The sequence below is a fragment of the Podarcis filfolensis genome (assembly GCF_964270895.1).
Source record: "Podarcis filfolensis genome assembly, chromosome: 8".
Lineage (NCBI taxonomy): Eukaryota > Metazoa > Chordata > Lepidosauria > Squamata > Lacertidae > Podarcis > Podarcis filfolensis.
The window spans coordinates 53,222,878-53,247,001 of record NC_139611.1 but is presented as its reverse complement, the minus strand read 5'-3'; the positions used below and the strand labels follow the sequence as shown (position 1 = coordinate 53,247,001).

At 43.1% G+C, this 24,124-nt stretch overlaps 1 protein-coding gene and 1 long non-coding RNA gene across 3 annotated transcripts in view; one reads left to right on the top strand and one right to left on the bottom strand.

The window, feature by feature from the left end:
- The window catches only part of WTIP (WT1 interacting protein), a 58,570-nt gene that overhangs the window by 26,012 nt on the left and 8,434 nt on the right, over positions 1-24,124 (top strand). The window contains exons 3-4 of one of the 2 annotated variants that reach the window (XR_014551054.1): positions 11,278-11,349; positions 23,487-23,549. Coding sequence is in view for 1 of the 2 variants with exons in the window: in XM_083625217.1 (XP_083481343.1) it covers positions 11,278-11,345; positions 23,487-23,549 (131 nt within the window). In the remaining variant the exon portion in view is untranslated. The remainder of the gene's footprint in view (positions 1-11,277; positions 11,350-23,486; positions 23,550-24,124) is intronic. The other variant, XM_083625217.1, reaches the window with a different exon arrangement.
- On the bottom strand, positions 6,309-10,271 carry LOC310767902. Its single transcript, XR_014551113.1, has 3 exons — positions 10,205-10,271; positions 9,576-9,677; positions 6,309-6,494 (listed from the first exon to the last, which is right to left on the bottom strand). It is a non-coding gene; the product is annotated as an uncharacterized lncRNA (long non-coding RNA).

Below are 24,124 nucleotides of genomic sequence, written 5' to 3'. Positions count from 1 at the left end.
CGACTATATTTATTTGTTACTGGATGGCTACAGAACTTTTTGTTTATAATGCCCTGGCATAGGGTCTGCTTGGGTGTGATTTGTGGCCCTTCTCTCTCCACATCCAACAATGTTGTGTTAACTATTAATGAAAGGGTAGATGGAAAATACAAAAATTACCCAAGGGAGTGGGTTATTGCCCCCCTCCCCCCATGCATGACCTCCCACTTCCCACTGCCTTGATCATATATTTTTAACATTCCTAGGATGCTTAAAAAAAATAATCCCACATTATGTCAAGCGGTTGTGGGAACTGGAACCGATGTCGGGACGTGGCTGCAGCTGAGTGGCTGATCTGAGAGGCTGGCTTGGCGCAAGGCCTGCTCAAACAGCCACCCTTCCGCCTTCTCCATGAGTTAGCCCAAAGTTAGCTGCAGAGACTTGCCCATGGGGACCTCTGAAAGAGCACTCCTTGACCCTGGCTTTTGGCCTGAGCTCTGCATAGCAGTGTTTTTACTTCTGTTCATTCTTGAAATCACAAAATGGAACAAATGGTTATTTCTGGCTTAATGTTTCAGAGGGCCACAGTCTCCTTAAGAACATTAATGATACACCTTTAGACGCCAGGCAAAAACCAGGCCTTTGGTTGATCTGATTGACACATCCTATACTCTTTTAAAATGTGGCTCTTTTGGGGAGGTGTTATTGGGTTATTGTTTTTATTTTATATATTGTGATCTTTTCTGTGAACCGCCATGAGACCTCCGGGTATAGGGCGATATATAAATTCAATCAATGAGGGAGGGAGGGAGGGAGAGAGAGAGAGAGAGAGAGAGAGAGAGAGAGAGAGAGAGAGAATTTCAACAGAAAGCTAGTTAGCAGAGACATGATTGTAAAAGCACCACCACTGTCCTTTTGTTTTTAAACTGTGTATCTGTTTGCTACCCTTGACTCCTTGGGGAGGAAGGGTGGGGTATAAATTCAGTAAAAAAAGAATTATAATAAGAGAAATATTATCTTAAAGTAGTGATTTCGCCTTGCCCCACCCCCCTTCAACTTTATAAGGGATGTTTTCTATATATATTTGGGCTGAGGGACCCCAAGTTTCTGTCATGCCATCCCTGCATGTTTTCGAGGCTTCAGGATGCCCACTCAGTTCATGTGGGCCTAGCTAGGCCTTTGGAGCATCACTGGCACTCCATATGAACTGAACAAGTAGCTCCACTATGCTCCAATAGTAGGATTAGCAATTACAGTCGTACCTCTGCTTACATTTCCCTCTGGATATGTAAACTTCGGGATATGAACGCAGCAAACCCGGAAGTATTTTTCTGGGTTTTGGTGCGCATGCGCAGAAGCGGTCCACCGGAATGGATCCCATTCGCAACCGGAGGTACCACTGTAGTTTCCAGTGTTTGCTGAAAGTGCAGTTTGAGAGTTTCCATCCTAGAAGTGGGAGGGATGGCACTGTTGTTTGAGGTCTGTTGGACATGACAGCCTCTCAATGCAATTGCTCTGTATTCTGTTGCATTCGATCCTCCATCTCAATCCCGGAGATCCTCTGATGGGGCACTTTGGCCCTTGGGGTTCAGTTGGCCTTCGCTAGGGACTGAGTCTTTAGGGTAACAGTCCCTGCTGCCCTGTGGAACTCGCTGCCTGTAGAGATTTGTCAGGAACCACCCCTCCCTTCTTTTTGGAAGGTAAACGGCATTTCCGTGCACTGCTCTGGTTCACTAGAAGTGGCTTAGTCATTCTGGCCACATGACCCAGAAGCTGTACGCCGGCTCCCTCGGCCAGTAAAGCGAGATGAGCGCCACAACCCCAGAGTCGTCTGCAACTGGACCTAATGGTCAGGGGTCCCTTTACCTTTACCTTTACCACTTAGGCAGGACTGCTCATCATGAACTTTTATTTAAACCAACCAGTATCTACTCATGCTTTTAGTTATGTTTTATAGATATTCATTAACTGATTTTATTGTATCTGGAAAGTCACCTTGGAATATTCTGTACATTTTCAAATTAATACAGTGGTACCTTGGTTTGCAAACAGTCTGGTTTGCATACATTTTGGATTACAAACACGTCAAACCTGGAAGTGCGCATCCCAGTTTGCAAACCTCTTTTGGATTACAACCCATTTTTTTTTGGATTACGAACAAATTTTTTTTGGAGGCCCCATTGGCGAAAGCGTGCCTTGGGTTCAACCTGTTTTGGTTTACAAACAGATCTCTGGAACGGGTTATGGTTGTAAACCAAGGTACCACCGTAAATACATTTTGGGCAGAATCCTGCCCTGTATGTGCTCAGAAAATGTTTCCTATTCAAAGCACTCATATTCAGCCTCCTCGTCCTGCTCATATACTTTCAAGTGCATTTTCAGAGGTCCAAAATCTAAAAACATGCTTTTCTTAAAATAACAATAAAAATAAATAATAGCTGAGTTTCCCAAGAAGCTAAACTTGGGCCCAAGGCCATATTCTGTTGCCGACATACAGCCCGTGCTTGTTGATAGTGTGCAATGCAGCCAACGGATTTCTAAAAGAAATTCTAACTGGTCGTACTTTGTCTCATGAATATAGATAAAATATACAGTAAACATAGTACATTTGAGGTACCTATCTACACATACACAACATGGACACATTTTCCTAAACTTTGAATTGTGAGTGGCATTTCCTTTGTCTTTTTAGGATAATTTCACAAGCCTTTCATATCCCTAATTAAAATATTTGTGTCTTGCTGCTGTCATAGGATGCCTCTCTTTAAAATTTAAAACTGCATTTAAAATGAAATCCGCTGTGTGTGTGTGTGTCTGTGTGTGTACGGGGAGGGGGCTGAAGAGTGGCAGTGCCTCCCTCTCCCATACTTAAATTGTCAGATTCCAGACTGGGGTGAAGTAGAATAGAGTGAGTCAGTGACCTCAGCCAAGAAGAATGTTGCTTATTTACGTAGAGCTCCTGCTATTTTACCAGCGAGCCTTTTATTATGCAAGGACAATGTATGCCAGTTTCTGTATTTATTGGCTAAGTGAAGGCTTGCACATTTTGAGATTTGCATCCTAATAGTTTTAGTAACTAAATATATGCAAGCTCCCTGAAAAATAGCGCTGTGAGATTTTTGTTTTGTATTGCCCCATTTTCTGTGTTAGTCTTTCTTTAAAGGATCTCGGGCAAATATTGGAGACACTCCTTCTACTGCAATAGGGTCTGTTTGAAAGGAAAGAGAGTTACGTGTGTTACGCCCCTCCATTTGTGGGGCTTATGAGGGGGAAACTGTTGGTGGATTGTTCCCTGTCTTTGCAAAATTATTCCTGGGATTCAGCTGCTCTTGGAGCTTTATTTCATTTTGTTTTTAAATAGCGACTTTGCCTCCAGTTCCATCTTTATTAAGCAACAGCAAAGAATTCTAAAATATTTCAGTGTCTTTTGATGCATTGGGGGGGGGGGCGGATGGACTAGAATGCAATCAGTTTTAGTCCAGAAAATGTGAGAGTGTTTGTACAATTATACTCCAGACATTTTTGCCCTCTGTAACAAAAGGTCTTTTCAGCTTTTTTTGGCTTGTTAGTTGAAACTACAATTCCTTTTTAGAAAAAAATAAATAAAGGTATGTTTGTTCCCTCTGGAGTGGAGCCACAGGAACCTTAGCATAACAGAACATGTATGTTTGGGGATCTGATCCTGCATTCCTCCTAGTCAAAAGGGAGTGCAGGTGCAAAAGGGATTCTGTGTTTGGGATCCCACTACGGAGAATATAAATTGGTGCAGCCAGACCTGTGGTATCCACTTAGTGATTTGGGTTTCCAACACTGATGCAACCTGTGAATAGCAACTCCTGCCAAGGTGCAGTATCTCATTTTGAGAGGAATTTTGGCACAGAATTAATTCTCTCTCAACCTTTGTTTCTGGTACTGGGAAGGTTTTTTGTTTGTTTTTTTAAGGGCTGGTGGGGGTGGGGAGTTGAATATGTACAAGGAGACTTGCTTCCTGTAGATATCTTGGTTGTAGGGCAGACCTCCCTGTTGACTGGTTCCTTCAGCTAGAGCTTAGCTTTCAAACTTCCTTACCTTTTGGAGCTTTTTCACCTTTCCCTGGAATCCCTGCATATTCTAGAACAGCCTCTGCCAACCTGTTTCCCTTCAGATCAGGGGTAGGCATCCTAAGGCCCATGGGGGTCGTTTAACTGGCCCACGAGCCACCCCCGAACTGAGCCACCCGGTCAACAAGTTCCCACACGCTGCGCCAAACCAGTGCGGTGTGGGGACTCGCTTCCACAGCGCCGGAAATTGCGTCTGTGCAGGCGCAGATGCCGGAAATCATGGGTGCATGCGCAATCCAGCCCACGGAGAGATCTCTGCTGGAGTGAACTGGCCCAGGCGAGGTAAACTCTGCTTCAGATGTTTTGAACTGCCACTTCCATCTGTTCTAAGAATCTGCTCAGCTCACATGAGGTGCTGTAGGCAAGGCATCTCAACAGGGCATTGTGTGTGCTGCCATTCCGCAGGAGCCCAGCAATACAATGTAATTATAGGTGCAGAATTCAGCTTCTGGAGAATCTCTGCTTTCATTGTAATAAGCAAGTTTCTAATCCTTATGGGCTGTAATGATACACAGTGATGGCCAGAGGTATTTTGCTTCCTGCAGTGAAACCCCAGTTCTCTAACCACAACCTAAGCCAGGGCTAACAGTTTTTTAAACAAACAAACAAACAAACCCCCGAATTAAGTATAAAAATCTGACAGACATAAGAGAAAGAGGGAGTTTTGCCCTTCCAGACCTCCGACTTTATTATGAGGCAGCGTGCATCTACTGGATGAAAGAATGGAAAGAATGGATGAAAGAAGAGATACCAACATTTTAGACTTAGAACGTTTTGATCTATGCTTTGGATGGCATGTATATCTGCATTATGACAAATCAAGGGTGCCCAAAGGTTTCCAAAACCATGTCATATGTGAAGTATATACATGGTTTGGCAGAGACACAAAGATCTTTTAGAGAGAAAACCCCCAAGATGGATATCACCAACTGAGGTGGTCTGAGTGACAAGGTTGAACATGGATGAGAAGTGGGCCACCTTATAGAGTTTAGAGAAGGAGGAGAGAGAAGAGATTTTGGATCATACTATAGATTGATTTCAGTACTTTCAGGTGAACGAGTTATATAAAAGAGACAATAAGAAAAAAAGGTATTTGCGGAAATGAGTTCAGAATTTGAAAAAATTGCAATAGGAAAGGGTGATAAATTAATCTTGAAAATTTATAAACTGCTACTGGAGTGAGAGACCAAAGATGAGATGGTAAAGGTGACAATGACAAAATGGGCCATAGATATTGGTTACAACATAGAATTGTCCTCATTGGAAAAATTATGGGGGGGGGGGAACCATGAATTTCTCTGCCTGTTATCTTATTAAGGAAAACCTACAAAAGATGATGTACTGGTGGTACTTGACACCCAGCAAATTAGTGAAAATTTATTTTAAAAAAGGTCTAATTTATGCTGGAAGTGCCACGAGGTAGAGGGAACCCTGATCAACATGTGGTGGTTGTGTAAATATGCTAGAGAGTAGCAACTCCTGATTTATCTTCCTGCCCTGTGAAGCCACCCAAAGGAGGTCTCCTCAGGCTTCCAGATCTGGAGAGATGCTTGAAAGGTTCCCTACAGAAGTCTCAAATGTGGAGTGAAGTTGGTTTGATTCTTTGTGTAGGGCATGGAATTTCCTTAGTCATCTTGTGAAGCCTGTTAGGGCCGCAGTTTCCTGTCTGGGCTCACCCTGGAGGACCAGAGGCAACACGAGAATCCTCTTACTTTTCTTTCCCACACTCAAAAAATGTTATTCTTGAGGTTAAAGGAGTAAGGAATGCTGGGAATATCCTCCCTATATGAACCATTACTGAAATACTTTGAATTCTGTCTGCATCCTAAAAGGCTTACTCAGACACCCTTAAAATTCATGGGATTGAAAGCAAATACACTTACTTTGGAAGGAGAATGGAGTTTGATTCCCTCCTCCCACTACTTTCATGTTCGGATGTAGAAAGTTGGGAGGAGGAGAGAAAGAGTCAGCAGATACTAAAATTCTTGGTTGGCATCCATCTGTCTCGGGAGACAATGGAGGATTACACCTTTGGAGATGAAGTCAAAGGTTGCTGTGCCTGTAGAGACTGATGTGGGAGAGACATGTTTTGTTGCAGCTGGGGCAAATGAAGGTGACCGGTTGTGCTGCTGCAGATGCACCATGGAAGTTCTTCCATCTGTGTTCCTCCCAGTAGTCATTCCTCTATAACTGCTCACTGCTACACAGTTGACTATTTGTTTTCAAGCCCTGCGGTTGTCTGCAAGGGATTCTCACATGGCGGTGTTGATATTGCCAGCCTTCATGTCATGTTTGCAGGCATCTTTGAATCACAGAGTTGTTCTACCAATGGGCCTGGTGGTCCCTGTGGAGCATTTCCTTGGGGATCCTGCCATCTTCCATTCTGTGAATATTACCAAGCCAGTGTAGACGTCGCTGAAACAAAAGAGTGTGAACATGTTGGGAATGTGGGCTTGGGAGAGCATATCTTTTTTGGAAATTCTGCCCTGCCATGTGATTCCCAAAATCCTCCTGATGCATGTGGAAGGTGTTGAGGTGTTGCTACCAGACTACCAGTGAGATTCATAGCTGAGTTGGGATTTAACCTTGGGCTCCCAGGTCCTAGTTTGACACTTTAACCACTATACCACAGTAGGGGTACCCTAAGTCATCCTAAAGCTGGAGCCCTTCAGATGCTTTTGCATTTACTACTGCACTGCATCTTGGTGAAAGGAGAGTGGGACTGCTTTGTTGCTGCAGATGTGATTTGTAATGTGGGTCCCTCGGTTGTTCAACAACTGATGAATGCTTCTATTTTTATATATAAATATTTATTAGATTTTCCAATTTTATATAAACACAAAAAGAAAAAGAAAAAGAAAATTATTAAAAACAAATCAATTTCAATAGCAATCTTTCAATAACATATTTCTTTGACTTCCTCATACCTCCCCTTCTTGTTCTCTAGTTCAACCTGTTAATTCAGCAAATCCTAATCTCTTAACATTCCTTTTAAAATAAGCCTTATTTTCCGTTCAACTTTTTTTTTTAATTTAATAACTTAAACAATTTTAGTCCCCATTATCTTTATCATAACAGCTAGAGACCACAAAAGTTCAAACCAACATCTTTTCAAAGTTCATTAATTTTGTAATATTTCTGTAAATAGTCCTTAAATTTCTTCCAATCTTCTTCTGCTGACTTTTCTCCCTGGTCGCGGATTCTGCCGGTCATTTCTGCCAGTCCCATACAGTCAATCAACTTCATCTGCCATTCTTCCAGAGTGGGTAGATCTTGAGTCTGGGTAGATCTTGAGTCAATGCTTCTAACCTTTCAGTTGATAAACTCTTGAGCCCCCAACGGGGCAGCTATAACCTTAGTCCCATGCCTGATAATTACACATTTTTGCCTCTTAATAAGCTGTTGTATGTGATGAGCAACTAATGATTTAACAGCACACTGAATGCATTTTTAAAGCACTTCTTAATAGTCCTATAAGGATCCCTCTTTGCCTGTGCCAGTCTTGAATGGAATTTTGCAGCCTGGCATTGCAAAATGAGCTATTGTTCTCCAAGTGCATGGGCAGGTGTGAAATGGAGAGCCACATCCTGGGCATTTCTGAAAACTAGTCCAACCAGGTTGCTGTGCCAGAGGGTTCTATCCAGGTAAAACCACAAGAGGAGGAAGGAAGGAAGCCTTGTGTTAGGGAAATACTCCTGAGGTGAAGGTCCCAAGAAAATCCTGCTGCAAAGAGTAAGGGAAAATGTATTTCATGTTGTGACACTATATCCCTTGCCAGGAGACTGCTGCAGGTTTGTGGCATCTGCCTTATAAAGAGGCAATTCTGCAGTTGTAGAAATTCCTGGTGAAAATTACCACTTTCACAGAATTCCTGACAGATTTAGGCTCTGATACCGGCAGGCAGTGTATTGTGACAAGGAATTGTTTTGAGATCTTTGAAGATACACTTATAAATACTTGCTCACCTATGATAAGACTCTTGTGGACTCTTTTGTGGACTTGTTTCCAGGGCTACTTCAAGTATTGCTGAACTTCTAAACTTCTGAATTTGAACTTCTAAAACTGAATTTGACACCTGGAGGCTTTAGGACAGTACGAAGTACCCACCATCCTACCATCTAGGGCGTCTCATGCAAATTGAGAAAATCTGCATTAACGTACTTCATATATGTGTGCTTCGTGCAATTTGCAGATGAATTGCTCTAGCAGCCTTCTATGGAGGGCCATTTTACTTTTCCCCCCAGGTGTAGGAGTTTAGTGGGGATTTCCTGGAAGACACTCAGAAAAGTATTGAAGGTTATGGAAAAGTGAGGGGAATGGAATCAGGGCAGGATGGTCTAGGAACCCAGGGCATGTATTTAGAAAGCCAGACCACAAAAATTCTCTGTTTTCAGTTGTGCATGGTTTTTTATCAGCAAAAAAACAACAACTTACATTCTCAGATTTTTCTCTAAATCCCATGTGGGTTAGAAACTTGCTTTCTAGGCTGAGAGCATAAAGAACCTGCCAGTTTCCTTAAAAGACTGCATACTTCCTGCTCCATTATACTGATATTGCCTTGGAGATTTCCAGACCCCTTAATCATGGACACCAGCAAATACCTATTTTGCATCAGGAGAGTGAGCAGCAAACTCTGCCTCCCCTCTTTCCATGTTCTGTTATGGATTAAAATTCTTTTTATTGCCAGCATGTAGCCAACTGTACAGTGAATGGAATAGGTGTCTTCAGCTTCAATTCCTAAAGTTTTAAAGTAAAAATCCACTGGCAGAAATACCTGTTCTGTCTTGTTTATTAGATGCCTTAATTTTAGTCAACTGCATGAATTCCTTTTAGGCAAAAGGATTGACTGAGACAGAATTTGCCAACCTGGTGCCCTCCAGATGTTTTGGAACATCTGGACGGTGGCAGGTTGGCAAGGGCTGGGTTGATTCCACTTCCTTCACTTTCTCATCAAGGGAGAATGTTCATTCAGAGATTCTGACTGGGTTGTTCTTTTTTTCATCCAGAATGTATGAGCATGAGTTTCAGTAAATTGAAGCTGTAGAAAGAAGGGAGAATCTCCTTCTACATCCTTGCCCCATTCTTCCTCCCCTTCTGACCAATCCCACCAGGATGTCTCCATGGGGCTCCTGGCAACCACCCCTAGCTAGGCAGTTGTAGTCCAAAACATCTGGAGGGCATCAGGTTGGGGAAGGCTGGCATAAGTGTACAATGATGGGTCCCTGGCTCCAAGGAGCTGTTTCAACCCTAATGTCAACGGTGGGAGAGGATGCAAACACTGAGACTTCTCATCAGAAGTTTAATTTACTTCCTGTGTCAAAGCCCATGCATCTGACAAATGTCTGAATTATCTCTTGATTGTGAAACCTGGGGTGTCCGTGGTTCTTCCAAGTTAATTAATGCCTGATGCAAGCATGTCACCTTTGTGCATTAAAAAGAACAAAACAAAACAGGTTACTCCCCCATCCTACCCCAAAATTTCTTTCTTTCTTTTACCATTGACTTGCAGGTTAGCTCTTGCTCGCTGCTGGCCTCCATCTGGGTGTAGATTCTGAACAAGCTAGTACAAGCTGTTCGTGCTGAAGGGCATGGCAGAGCCTGGGAAAAGGAGCCATTTTTAAGTGAGTGAGAGGGATGCCAAAGCCAGCCCTTCCATCTCCCTTCTCCCCCCTGCCCCTGAAAATAGTCTTTGATGTAGCCCAAATTCCAGCGGCTTCTGTGATAGTTGGCAGAGGATTGCAGAGTACAAGATGACAACAAAAGGCTTTTGGAAGCTGTTGCACTTGGATGCAAAATTAGGGCTTCTGTGTCATCTCAAGAAAGGGGAGGGGAAAGCCCTCCTTTCCTGCCTCCCTTGCTTGTGGTGGGTGTTGGAGAAAGGGGGCAGTTGCAGGCCCAGAAGCTTTTCTGTGTCTTTCTAAAGTTCAGGCTCAGGAGCAGTTGCATAGATTATAATGTTTTAGATTACGTGTATTTTGGGTTTTAGTTTACACATCCACTGCTTCTGTTGTTTGTCTTGAGATTATTATTTTTTTAATCCAGCAACAAAAATTTACAAAACAACTAATAAAAGAACAAGCCTCTCTCCGAGGCATGTGAACAGAAGTGTCCTTGGAAGATCTTACCTTTGTGTTATGTTGTATTGATCAGTAGCTGTTGCAGATTACTGAAGTGTCTCTCCGAATACCTGAGAAAGATGAAAAGAAAGCATAGATGGAGACCAAGGTCCCCTGTGTGTTGACCCTTTCTGCATATTTTGATATCACAGTTGTATTCATCTGGAATTTTTCAAGTGTGCAAAATATTTAACAACCCTTTGTTGGGGCAGTCATTTTGAAAGTGTCTTGTTTTAAATCTTTGAAAAAAGCAGAGTTTGGCTGGGATTGTATTAATTATGCTCTTAAGTAGTTTTGCAAAACAACACATTTTTTTGAGAAATGCAAAACATTTCTGTGGGAAAATGCAGAAGCCCCACATCATCACTACTAATAACACCAATATCTTTCAAGGATGTGTTCACACTGAGCGATATCTCTGTGTGACTTTGCAATAAGGGGGTGAGTGAACAGGCTCATTCACTAATGCATTAATACCCAAATAAGCAGTGATTTAAACCCAAATAAATGGACTTCATCATTTCCTAGATCTGTGGTTCCTAATGTGACCCCCATGGTCATCCCAATGCCCTCAAGAGCTTGTTACCTGCCAAGGGCCCCTGCTGCATCCCAATTATTATTTCTAAAATTGAGTGAGTGTTTTGCATGTTAGATTGGAAATGTTGTTTGGGGGGGGCTGCTACCCCCCGTGTTTTACTTGTAATATGTATATGAATGGTTTTGCCTGGTTTTTCTTTTTCTTTGGTGGTGGTGGTGGGAAGTCTGAGCATTTCCCATTTCTTTTCTGTGAAATGGGTACTTTGTTGTGCTCACAAAAGTTTCTTCGGTGTCAAAATGTGCTCCTGGGCCCTAAAAGCTTGGGGAGCCCTGCCCTAGATAAATGGAAGTGCCCCATGGGTACCACTGAAGCAACGACGTTGAGTAAATTATCTCTGCAGTTGCACTTAATTGGGGCTTTCTTCCTAAGATACTCTAGAGAATGTCATCCATAAAATTGTCACTCATCTCCGTTTCTGTTCCTTTTTTTTAACAACTTCTAAGTTGGGGGTATTATGGCTCTGACTGTGCAATCTTTTTAACAGGAAGAAGATTACGAGGGAAAGCCTTCTACAACGTCAATGGAAAAGTCTACTGTGAAGAAGACTTCCTAGTAAGTAAGATTTTAGGGCTTTCTGTGTCTTTTTTGGCAGTGGGGGAGCAGGGGAGGGAAATGACAAAATATGGCAGCCCTCAGCTCAGACATCTGTGGTTAGGAGGGTGGGTGCCAGTCATAACAAAAGGGGAGGCCTGTGAAACTTCCGTTTGTCTGTCATCACTTGGAGCCCCAACGGTGGGGAGCTTAGCACAAGCAAAGGAAAATTTGCAGATTGACAGATGAGTAACCGTTTTATTTAAGCAGCAATTATGGTGTATACAGAAAAGCAAACAATAATGACAAGAATTCCAGAATCTGGCGAGTAGGCTGCTCTCAGCGATGATGCAACATCCCCACATCTGCCATCCTGACCTTGGGCTAGTCCAACAACCTCTCCCTTGGAATGTCTTCTCCCTCCGTTTCATTCTGGGTTTCTGCATTTTGGGGGGCCTCGGGCACTATACCGTCAGTGCAAGGCTGCACCTCATCTTCTTGAATACTATTTTGCAAAGTGGGAATGGGAGAGCAGTCGGCCCCCCAAGTGGGAAATGCCTAGCCTCGCCACCCTCCAGCACCACCCCTATTCTCTTTGTAGACCACATGATTAGTGAATATTATCTTTCTCCTGTCACAGAACATGGGCTGAATCAACTGCATGGTAAATCACCTTTTAGGAGATGTGTGTTGTACAACCATTAATGGATTTTGTGTTTATAATTATTGCTGCTGCTCTTTTGGACTGAATTGTGCTTGTGTCCCTTGTAACTCTTGGCCTTCTGGTGGATTATTAATGCAGAAACAAACAGATAACTTGGAGCACAAAGATTGTTTGTCTTGATTCTTGGCTTTGGCGTCTGCAAACAGTCTATGACTGACTGCATGTCGCCCTCATCCTGCTTCCAGCTTTGGGATGGGAACGGGTGATGGCTGTATTAGGGTGCTGCAAAGGTGTTTGAGATATCAGGTGGGCAGTGAAGAACAAGCCAATGGAAAACAAGCCATGCTTTGCTAAAAGAAACTGCTGTTTCGTTGAATGTTTCATTAGCTTAGTGTTACATATGAACGTGGCTGCTATTGCCTGTTGTGGCTGCTTAGGCAGTTGGACCAGGCCTGGCATTCAGCAAGGGAACTATTCTTTCATTAGAGAGGGAAAAGAATCCCATCTGCCTTCTGCTCTCATAAATAATCCCAACTAGACATTCTTCCTCCATTTTGTCGATAAATTGCAGCGTAATTAGAGGCAAAGGAAATATGGCTTGCTATTTTTAATCAGGAACAACTTGGGTGCTCTCCACCCACTTGCCTTTAAATACCAGGTTAAAGAAAAGCCAAATAACTCACTGTTGATACTGGCAAAAGATTGAGGAGATGTTTTCCACACTGTACTGAAGCAGACAGAGCGTCTGGCAGTGAGGTCCATGGCAGGAGCTGGAGGACTAGAGTTCATTACCAGGCTTTCATGATGCTAGGAATAAAAGCTGCATCTCATTTGCATTTTAAGTTATCAATACAGTCTGAGAGATGTAGTCACCCAATTATAAGTTCGACTTGGAAGCTGTGAGATTGGAAATATCTGCAGAATTGGAGCTTCAATAAACTCTCTTGCCATTGGTCCATCACAAGTGGGACCTGCAATAGAATGTTGCAGCGTGGACTTCAGGGTGCCAGCCGCGTCCCTTTCCAGGCCACTCCCATTCCCCCACCCAATGGTGGGTGTCCCATTGTTTTTTCCCTCTCCTAAAGTTGTATGTCTGGCAACATAGGAGTTCCCCAAAGCCTATTGATACATTCCTTCTTCTGTATATTTTGGCTGCCTGTGGATCAGCATTTGGTGAATTGAGTTCTCTGTTACTATGTAGATTGTTCTGTAGTATGCTTTGGTATCCTCGGAGTCTCATATATTACAGTACTTTGTTTTTAAGCAGCTTTCTTAACAGTTTTCTTCAGGGTTCTAGAGAAGAGTCAGTAAATACCTGGGGCCACATTGGTTGAAGTCTCAAAAATGAAATAATGTTTTTTTGGCATGGCTTCAGGTAGTGTTAAGTAGCTCATGAGTAGGACCTGGGAAACCAGGGTTCAAATTCCCCTCCAGCTGTGAAGCCCACTGTGAAGGTCACTTTGGGCCAGCCACTGTCTCTTAACCTAACTGCCTCACAGGGTTGTTGTTGTGAGGATAAAATGGAGAGAGGGAGAAGTGTGTTTGCTGCCTAGAGATCTTTGGAGAAAAGATGGGATACGGGTGCAATAATAAATAAAGTAAATATATCCCTGTCCAGGAAGGATAAGAAGTGCAGCAAAATTCAACAAGCAGTGTCCACTCCAGCTCTTGGAAGAAGTATGCTAACATACCTCTTTGGCTTTTTGTAAGTCACATCCCAGCTGTGCCGGATTCAGTGTGCTTGGTGGCTGTGCAGCCCACATTGTCCACTTTTTCATAGAGCTGTCATTTGATGACAAAATACACACCTGACCACCAGACAACTTTTTTGAAATGGACCAGAGAATAGACAGCCCCCCCCCCCTAAATAAAAGGCTCAAATCTAAACTTAGCCACTTCTTCCTTGCATCATCCTGTTTTGGATGAGCCTCCATAGCACACCTGTCTCTTTCTCCCAACCTCCACAAGAAACAGCCCTTTTTAAACCTTAAGTGCTGTGTGGTTTCTTTAGAGCCTACTCTTTCTTATGCCGCTTCTTGCCTAAGTACCCTTTGGCCTCCTGCCCTTTTCCTCAACACAAATCCACTCCTTGCTCTGTGTCCTCCTTGCAGGCCCGTGCAGAGCTTGTCTGAGGCCTGGGGTGGAAGTCTTTCAAAACAAAAAAGCAGCTGGCCCCTTTGGGCCACCTTCTCCCAGCCATCTTAGCTTTCTGAGGCTCTGGGCAAGTGTATTTGGATTCTCACCCCACCCCCACCCCACAGGCCTGCCCCCTTGTCTCAGGGGCCTGCTACGTCTTGGCATCTCTACATCATGGGAGCAATTCCTGGTCTTAGCCTGCCCTTGTGTGAGGTTTTAGCCGCAGTCAAACTGGCAACTTTCCCTTCCCTCACAGAAGTCGGACTGCAAAACACTTAGCTTCATAAGCAACTGAACAATTCATGCCATCCATCCAGCTCAGTGTCAGTCTTCATCGCAAGCACACCTATAGCTAAATTCCACACCAGCCATTCACTACTTTCCTGGCTCCTCCGTGTGATGTCAATTCTCTTATAGTTATATTAGGAGTTATGGTAAGGAGCTACAGGCAAATAGCAGCCACACCCCTCTTAACATCATCATCATTAATCAATTGTTTCAAGACAATAAATATATCAAAAGCAATTAAAATCCAGAAAAGTAGCTGATGCATTTAAAACAATACAAAACACAAACTCATGCAAAAACCTCTACTCTTCATCCTTACATACGTCAACATTCCTTTTAAAGTTCTAGTGGATGCAGGAAAAAACATGCTTGTTGAGGTTGCGGCTTTCTGAATATACAGTGCACAGATCAGGTCCAACTTTGCCTGTTGGCCACAGATATACATAATTCAACATTATGTTAAATGCTATTGGGTGACAGAGAAAAGGCGGAACTACTCAACACCTTCTTTGCCTCTGTCTTCACCCAAAAGGAAAGCGATGCCCAATCTCAGGCATCCTCAAACTCAGCCCTCCAGATGTTTTTGGCCTACTACTCCCATGATCCCTAGCTAGCAGGACCAGTGGTCAGGGATGATGGGAATTGTAGTCTCAAAACATCTGGAGGGCCAAGTTTGAGAAAGCCTGTCCAACCTGGTGATAACAGAATAAATGATTTAAGGAGGGAGCTGCAGCCCAAGATAGGAAAAGAGGTAGTAAGGGAACACCTAGCTACTTTAAATGGATTCAAATCTCCAGGGCCTGATGAGCTGCATCCAAGGGTACTAAAGGAGCTTGTGGATGTAATTTCAGAGCCTTTGCCTATTATCTTTGAGAATTCTTAGAGAACAGGTGAGGTCCTTACATACTGGAGGCATGCAAATGCTGTCCCCATCTTCAAAAAGGGGGGAAAGGAAGACCCAGGTAGCTACCGACCAGTGAGCTTGACATTGATACCAGGGAAGGATCTAGAACAGATAATTCAACTGTCGGTCTGTGAGGATTTAGCAAATGATGCTGTGATTACTAAAACCCAGCATAGGTTTCTCAAAAATAAGTCATTCCAGACCAATCTGGTTTCTTTTTTTGATGGAATTACAAACTTGGTGGTTCAGGGAAATGCTGTGGACATAGTGAATCTTGATTTCAGTAAGGCTTTTGACAAAGTCCCCCATGATATTCTCACAAGGATGCTGGTAAAATGTGGGTTGAACGAGGTAAATGTCAAGTGGATTTGTAGCTGGTTGATTGACGGAACCCAAAGAGAACTCATTAATGGTTCCTCATCATCCTGGAAAAAAGTGACAAGTGGGGTGCTGCAGGATTCTGTCCTGGGCCCGTTGTTGTTTAACGTCTTTATAAATGACTTGGGTGAAGGAATTGATGGGATGCTTATCACATTTACAGATGACACCAGACTGGGAGGGTAGCTAATGCCACAGAAGACAGAATCAGAATTCAAAATGACCGTTAACAGATTGAAGAACTGGGTGCAAGCTAACAAGATGAATTTCAATAGGGACAAATGTAAGGTTCTGCACTTAGGCAGGAAGAACCAGATGCACAAATTAGCATGGGGGACACCTGGCTTACTAGCAGTACATGTGAAAAGGATCTAGGGGTCTTGATGGGCCACAAGCTTAACATGAGTCAACAGTGTGATGCAGCAGCAAAAAAAGCTAATGCTATTCTAGGCTGCATCAACAGAAGCTTAGTGTCCAGATCAAGGGAAGTAATAGTAGCACTCTCTTCTACCTTGGTCAGACCACACCTGGAATACTATGTCCAGTTCTGGGCACCATAGTTTAAGTAGGATGTTGACAAGCTGGAATGTGTGCAGAGGAGGGCAACCAAGATGATCAAGGGCCTGGAAACTAAGCCTTCTGAGGAGCTCTTGAAGGAGCTGGGTATGTTTAGCTTGGAAGAGGTGAGACTGGGAGGAGATATGATAGCCATCTTCAAATAACTTATGGGCTGTCACATGGAGGAGGGAGCATGCTTATTTTCTCCTGCTCTGGAGGGTAGGACTTGAACTTTAAGCCGCAAGAAAAGAGATTCCAACTCAACATTTGGAAAAACTTTCTGACAGTAAGAGCTGTTTGGCAGTGGAACAGACTCCCACAAGAGGTGGTAGACTCTCCTTCCTTGGAGGTTTCTAACAGAGGTTGGATGGCCATCTGTCATGAATGCTTTAGCTGAGATTCCTGCATTGCATTGGGGTTGGACTAGATGACCCTTGGGATCCCTTCCAACTCATAAGATTCTACGTATTCTTTCCCCTTCTTTGGCACTACTTAATTTTTATTTTATTTTTACATTGCTATGTCCCATTTAACAAGAATGCCTCATAGGGTGTAAAACAGTGCTAAGGAGAAAGAGAAGTGAGCTCATCTGCAAAAAGAAAAGCAAAAGAAATGAAACTGCAAGAGATCAGATGGGGAGGCACCCTGTGGCTGGAGTAGATAACAGGAGAGCAGCCAACCATGTAGTCAGTTTTTAGATTTTCAGTTCCTTTAGCCTCTGGGCAAAACTGGGAGGTCTGCCTATCAAAGAGTTTTTTAAAAAAGCATAAAGGGGGAATTTCCAGTCACAGAGGAGCTTGCCGATGACTTGTGCAGTGTTAGATCAGCATAATATATTTTTTTTCTGTACTGCAAAAACAAAACAAAAAGTCCAAGTGGGAAAAAGTAATGATGGAGGGCACTGGTTGTAAGAATGCAGAAAACACATGATGGAAAAGGTAGACTGGCCTGAAAAAGATGGGAGTTGTTTCTCTTTATGATGAAGGTATTTATACTCAAAGCTGTGATTATTTTAGCAGAGCTTTTTGCACATTGGACCAAACAGTCCTTTATAAAATTGAGGTCCAAACACAGGGTGAAATGCTGATAAATGTAAGCTGACTGAGGGGACGCTGCCTCTCTGTATTCTTTGGAGCAAAGTCTCATTGGAGATTTCTGCTCAACAGTGAGACAGTCATGGGGTTTTCTTGTGAGAAGTTCTGAATTGGAAAGCACTTTGCATGTGCAAGCCTGCATTATCTGAATCATTATCCTAGGCTAGGTGTGTGGTGGTGTCATTATGGGTTTTGTCAAAGGTCTTTTAAATGCTGACAAAGCCATTCAAATAAATAGTGGTTATGCTGCATCAGGAGCCTCAGAAGGGTTTATTGCTTGCACTCTAAATTTCACTTCACAATTCTTAGATGTGGGATATGTTTGGGGTTGAGGGGTTTATACAAGCCATCACACAAAGAGAGCGAGGGAGAGCATTTTAGGCTTAGGTCTCTAGATCATGGGTAGGCAAACAAAGGCCCGGGGACCGGATCTGGCCCAATCGCCTTCTAAATCCGGACTGCGGATGTTCTGGGAATCTGCGTGTTTTTACATGAGTAGAATGTGTGCTTTTATTTAAAATGCATCTCTGGGTTATTTGTGGGGCATAGGAATTCGTCGTCGTCCAAATATAGTCCAGCCCCCCACAAGGTCTGAGGGACAGTGGACCGGCCCCCTGCTGAAAAAGTTTGCTGACCCCTGGTCTAGATCATCTTCCCCAGCCTGGTGCCCTCCAGCTCTTTTGAACTACCCCTCCCATCAACTCCAGCATCACAGCTATTCCAGCTGGAGCTGTAGGCAGTTGTAGTCCAAATTGGTAGTTCTGGCCTAGGGAGTTGCAGTTCAGAATATCTACAGGGCACCTGGTTGGGGTGGGGGCTGATCTAGAACCCTAGGCAAGGAGGTACAAAGGTTGCATGATAATGAACTGAAAGGGTGTTCTAGAGCATTTTCTCAGAGGAAATCCTGAGGTTAAGATACTTCTCTTTCTAGCCTCTGCCTTTTCTGTTCTTTACTAAATGTATGAAAATCCATGATTGTGTTCTCTCCTTTGTTTTGCTTTTAAAATAAACTTTATTCAACAATCAACATTAACTTACACAACAACCCACTCCAATATACAATATACAACAATACATAAGGATGCATCACTAATCACAAATTTTCCTATGTATGCTTTACAGAAAGAAAAAGAAAAAGAAGAGATTGTGTTCTCCCCTTTGAAGCAACATTTAATAGATGAATAATTCAATTTAAAAAAACAAAACAAAACACCCATAAACAATTCATTCACAAAATGTAGAGGGAAGGAGTATGTCTTCTGTGTATTTTATATTGAGTCTGTTTTAATATTAGACGATTAGATGCCCTGTGTTCATTTCACGTATAAACTCTATCAGATTCTTTTTAGTCTGTTTAAAATACAGTGTGTTCAAAATTAGTACGTATATATTCAAGGCTAAATTTCAAAACAGTGATAGGAAATCCATCCATCCATCCATCCATCCATCCATCAGATTTGTATAATGTTGCTTAGTAACATTGTTGCCTGAGTGGCTTACAGCCTAACACACCGATCCAAAGGCACCCCCCCCATGATAGGCTATTCAGAGTTTGTTTGATTGGAGGTGTCCTTCCAGTCAGCTCTGACAGCTGAGCCACCAAATGGGTACACAGCAGGGAGATGGGTGTTCAATCCAGAACACGACAGAAAATCCCAAAACAGTTGTTGAATTTATGGCTATTTTCTTAAGTCATCTCTTACAAACAACTTCCCCCCCTTCCCCCTCCTTTTACAAACTCAATTATTCCATTAAACACAAAATATGGGCTTAATGCAATTGGTTTAGTCACATAGAAAATAGATTTTGTATCAGCTTCCCTCTTTTCTCCACTAAATAGCATAATTTATGGCCATCCAGGGACCATAAATGATTTCAACCTGCCTCCAAGGCCATTTGATTCTTCAGGAGTTCTGTCCTCTATTAATCAATAAATGGTCCTTTGCCTTTCTTATCAAATGACAGCCAGATGGTTCAGTTAAATTCACAGTGACAGGCTTGGAGAATTAGCTAGGCTTACACCATTCATAATCCTTTGCCGTCTGCCCTTCCCACCTGTTCCTCTTCAGCCCTGAGGTCATGGCCTCATGAAACATGCTGGCCAGATGGTCACCGCTATAGCCAGAAGCCCATGCCTTCTGGAGGCTAGTGCTTCATTTTCCTGGTGGGATAAAAAGGAGGAGAGCAAAACAAGAAGGGAAGACAGCAGAGAAGATCTTGATGATTCCTTAAAAGTGTAGGACAGTTGTGCATTATTGCTTTCAATTTTTCAGGGAAACCTTTTCAATAGACTCATCTGCTGAGGGCCCCCAGAGCACCCTGGTTACTCAGTTCATGCTGGGCTATGGAAAAGTTTGTTGGGCCTCACCTGCCGATAGGCACCCCACAGCTGCCAAGCATGCTCTCCCCACCCCCGGATATTGGATTTGAGTTAAATCCCTGCGCACTGCAGTCTTGAATTCTGGCACACTTTTCAAAAAGAACAGCTTCCCTGGCTAACTTGCAAAGATGTCATGAGGCCAAACACTCCTAAGTTCCTTGGTAGGAAGAAGACTACATCCATTTTAGCATGTAAGACTACATGCTAAAGACTACAGTTGACTAGCTGTCAACTTACAGATTTGAAAATAAGGGACCAGCAGCCTTGAAAATAAGGGACGAGCAGCCAAAATAAGGGACCTGCAGCCTCACCTGTTCCAGGCACTCCAGTCTTCCTGCAGTCTGGTCAAACCCATGCTGGTAGCTCTGAGAACACTGTCCAACCAACTTTGTAACCAGAGGTTCAACTGAATAGAATCTGAATCACATGCACCACAAGGCCTATGCAGCCTCAACTTAAGATGGCTCCCTGGCCTGGCTTTGCACTGCAAAGTTTGCAGCAGCACGTGCAACAAAATGGCGTCCAGCATTCAAAAAAGTCCTCAGCTTGCATTAACTAGCCACACACAAGGCATGCAAGCTCCACCCCCCAGTCGTTCTTAGACTTCTTATTGGGTGAGCAACACAGCCAAGCAACACAGTTGGAGCCTCCCTCCTCCCTGGCCGGCAGGGAGGGAGGGAGAGGAGCTGCTTCCTTTGAAATTTAAGGGACATCATTTAAGGGACATTTAAGGGACATCCATCAATAAGGGACAGCAGCGGGACATGGCCCTGGAATAAGGGACTGTCCCTTCAAATAAGGGACACTTGACAGCTATGGATCTGGTCTAGATCTGTCTTTGTTTTTAAATCCATTCTCCATAACAAGGCCACATATATAAGAGTTACAGCCACAGTTATGTATCTAGAATAAGCAAGTAGGCATTCAAAACTACTTGCTTAATTTACTTTTGATAACATAATTTGGGATTACTTCATGGAATTGTAGAATCCAGCCCCCTGTAATGCAGGAATCTCAGCTAAAGCATCCATGACAGATGGTCATCCAGCCTTTGCTTAAAAACCTCCAAGGAAGGAGAGTCAACCACCTCCCAATAGAGTCTGCTTCACTGTTGAATAGCTCTTATTGTCATAAAGTTCTTCCTGATGTTTATTCAGAATCTCCTTTCTTGTCATTGGTTTGGGTTCTAGCCTCCAGAGCAGGAGAAAACAACCTTGCTTGATCTTCCATGTGACAGCCCTTTAGATATTTGAAGATGGCTGGAATATCTCCTCTCAGATTCCTCTTTTCTAGGCTGAACATATCCAACTCCCTCAGCCATTCCTCATAAGTCTTGGTTTCAGGAATAGTTGAGGGAGTTGGGCATGTTTAGCCTGGTGCAGTGTGTGCACAGAATGGCACAGAATACAGTGCAGAGAAGCAACAGAGTAATAAAGAATAAAAATGGATAATAAGGGATAATTATTCCCTTAAAAACACAGGTGCATGCACACCTGTGTAGAATCTTGGTTCCAAAATCAGCTTTAGGTCAAAAGCAATTTTGATTTGCTGCAATTTTTAAAAGATTTGTGGGGGCTTTAAGTGAATTTGTTTGTTGAAATCCAGCTTGTTGTAGCTTATTTTAAAGTAGCTGCTCTTCTTTTGCATTCTCCTCCTGCATTTTTGTATGTGTTAGTGTGTGCATGCAAGCACCTACACCCACACACCTCTGTATGCACACTGACTAGACGCTTGGCCTCACACCCCTGCCTCCATCATGCTTTCAAGGCCATTTGACGTGGTCTAGACAAGTTCACCTCTTTTCCTGTCCTTGTACTGTGTTCCATGTCTTATCTACAGGATACACTTCAACACCCACACCCCACAGAAGTGATCCCTGCAATAGCCCCAAATTGGTTCAAATAATCAAATGCCGAACTAAGCGGTGGCTTAAGTCAGACCAGTGCATTATTGAAAGGGTAGTGCTGTGCCAATAGTGGAGCACCCCTTTTGCATGGGAGAAGAGGGCAGTCGTGTGGCATCATATTTACATTGGACTGAAGGAAGGTGAGGTAAAGTCCATCCCCTAGCAAATAAGTGTTTAAAGATTAGCTGGCTGGAATTTCACAGAGGTTGTGGTGGGTCAGTCATTTTGGTGTTCAAAGCACTTGTCTGGCACACTCTGCTTACAAATGTATGTTTACATTTTGAGGGAGGCTGAGAAAACATAATCTCTTGTCTTTAACTAGCCTCTCTCATTTTCTGCAACTAAACTCTACCATTTCAATTGCAACAAAACATATCCTCACCCCATATGGGAAGTACTCCTGTTTGGGGTTCCAGGCAGCCTGGAAAGGAGCCTGATGATGCCGGACAAGCCTTCCAAAGAGAGGGAGAGTGTTCAAGGGAAGGGAAGGGGCCCCTGTTTTCTTCTCCACCTCAAGGCCTTCCTGCGCTGTGTGGCAAGAGGGATCAGGCTTTGCTACCTGCCACTCAACATACCTGGTACTTGCTATTGTAAAATTGTGGGATATGAGTGCAAAAGCAAAAATGGTTAATCCCACCCTCTTTCCGTTAGCTGGAAACATTATCAAGTGACATAGGGAGGGGAGATTTTTTTAATAACAAGAAAAATACCAGGGACCTGATACTCTTCCTCTTCCTCCTCCAAGATGCTTACTGTAAGTTGTCAGAGACATCAGCAAGCTAATTCCTTGGCCAAATGTCAACATTCTGTATCTCCTGCAAGCTTCTTGTCGGGCTGTTTGTCTCTTTTTAAAATATTTCTCATTCCTTTTTCTCAAAAAGTTTTGAGAAAATACAGTTACAACTATTTTCTGTCTGTCTGTCTGTCTGTCTGTCTGTCTGTCTGTCTGTCTATCTATCTATCTATCTATCTATCTATCTATCTATCTATCTATCAAATGATAATCTGATTGTAAAATCTGCCCTGGAACAACGGCCATGGCAAGGATGCAACCATAAACACTTATTAGGTACAGTTTGACCAGCCACTGTTTTTGTTTCACCACCACCATTTTACTCTGCTGAATTTAACTCAAGGATGCTCAGTTTTATTAGTTCATTATATGTTACTGTCAGTCTACCCTTTTTTGTGTGTGCAATGTATTTATTATGTATAATCTATTAATGTAAAAGTGTTGCTGCCCATCTCTTCTTCATTTCCAAGCTATATCAGCTACCTTTGGAGTTACCTCCTGTGTGTTTTCAAAGAAACCCCTTAAGCAAAAGTACCAAAAACTTGCTTTTTCAATATCATAATTCTGCATTAAGGGTCAATTTCTGCTTGCAGAATCTCAGAATAATTATTCTCCCTCTGAAGATGAGTGTTTAGAGGGCTTTAGAGTGTTTAGAGCCAGTGTGGTGTAGTGGTTAAGAGCGGTAGACTCGTTCTCTGGTAAACCGGGTTCGTGTCTCCGCTCCTCCACATGCATCTGCTGGGTGACCTTGGGCCAGTCACACTTCTTTGAAGTCTCTCAGCCCCACTCACCTCACAGAGTGTTTGTTGTGGGGGAGGAAGGGAAAGGAGAATGTTAGCCGCTTTGAGACTCCTTAGGGTAGTGATAAAGTGGGATATCAAATCCAAACTCTTCTTCTTCTTTTGCATCCATGTTTCCAGATTGGCAGTTGCCCTTCAAGATTTGGCTGTCTTACCTTATTGTTGGAGTGGGGAGCTTTGGGAGGTAAAACAAAACAAGCAAGAGAGAGGAAGGAAGCAAGTAACCATCTTTCCTTTTCCCTCCCTTTCTTTCTTGAACAGTATTCAGGTTTTCAGCAAACTGCGGACAAGTGCTTCATTTGTGGACACCTCATAATGGAAATGGTAAGAAGAGAGGCTTCTAAAATGTGCAATAATATTAGGCGGGGGTGTGTGGTTTCTATTCCCCTCTTTTACTTCCCCTCCACCCAAACATGTATACACACCTTAAGAAATTTCCTTTCCTTCCTGAAATGCCAACAATACTTCAAGATAGAGTAAGGTGCCTTCATGTTGTTGGGATTTTGGCGGAGGCGGTGAGAGGAGAGACTTCACATATTAAGTGATGGAGTCTTAGCCTGCAGTAACTGACTAGAAAAGAGACCTTGGGGTCACTGTGAAGAGCTCAATGAAAGCAGGGAAACAACACAGCAAGCTGCCTTTATACTGAATCAGACCATTGGTCTAACTCAATATTGCCAACACTGGCTGGCAGTGACTTAGACAGACAGGGAACACCACCAGCTCTACCTGGTAATGTCAGGGACTGAACCTAGGATCTTCTGCATGCTAAGCAGATGTTTCACCACTGTGTTGCTCCTCTTTCCTCAAATGCCAACCCATTTTGTAGTAGCTATTGTGTAGGTAATATACCTCCAAAGGGATGAGAATTGATTTTGGGGCTGTCTTTGTTTCTTTTC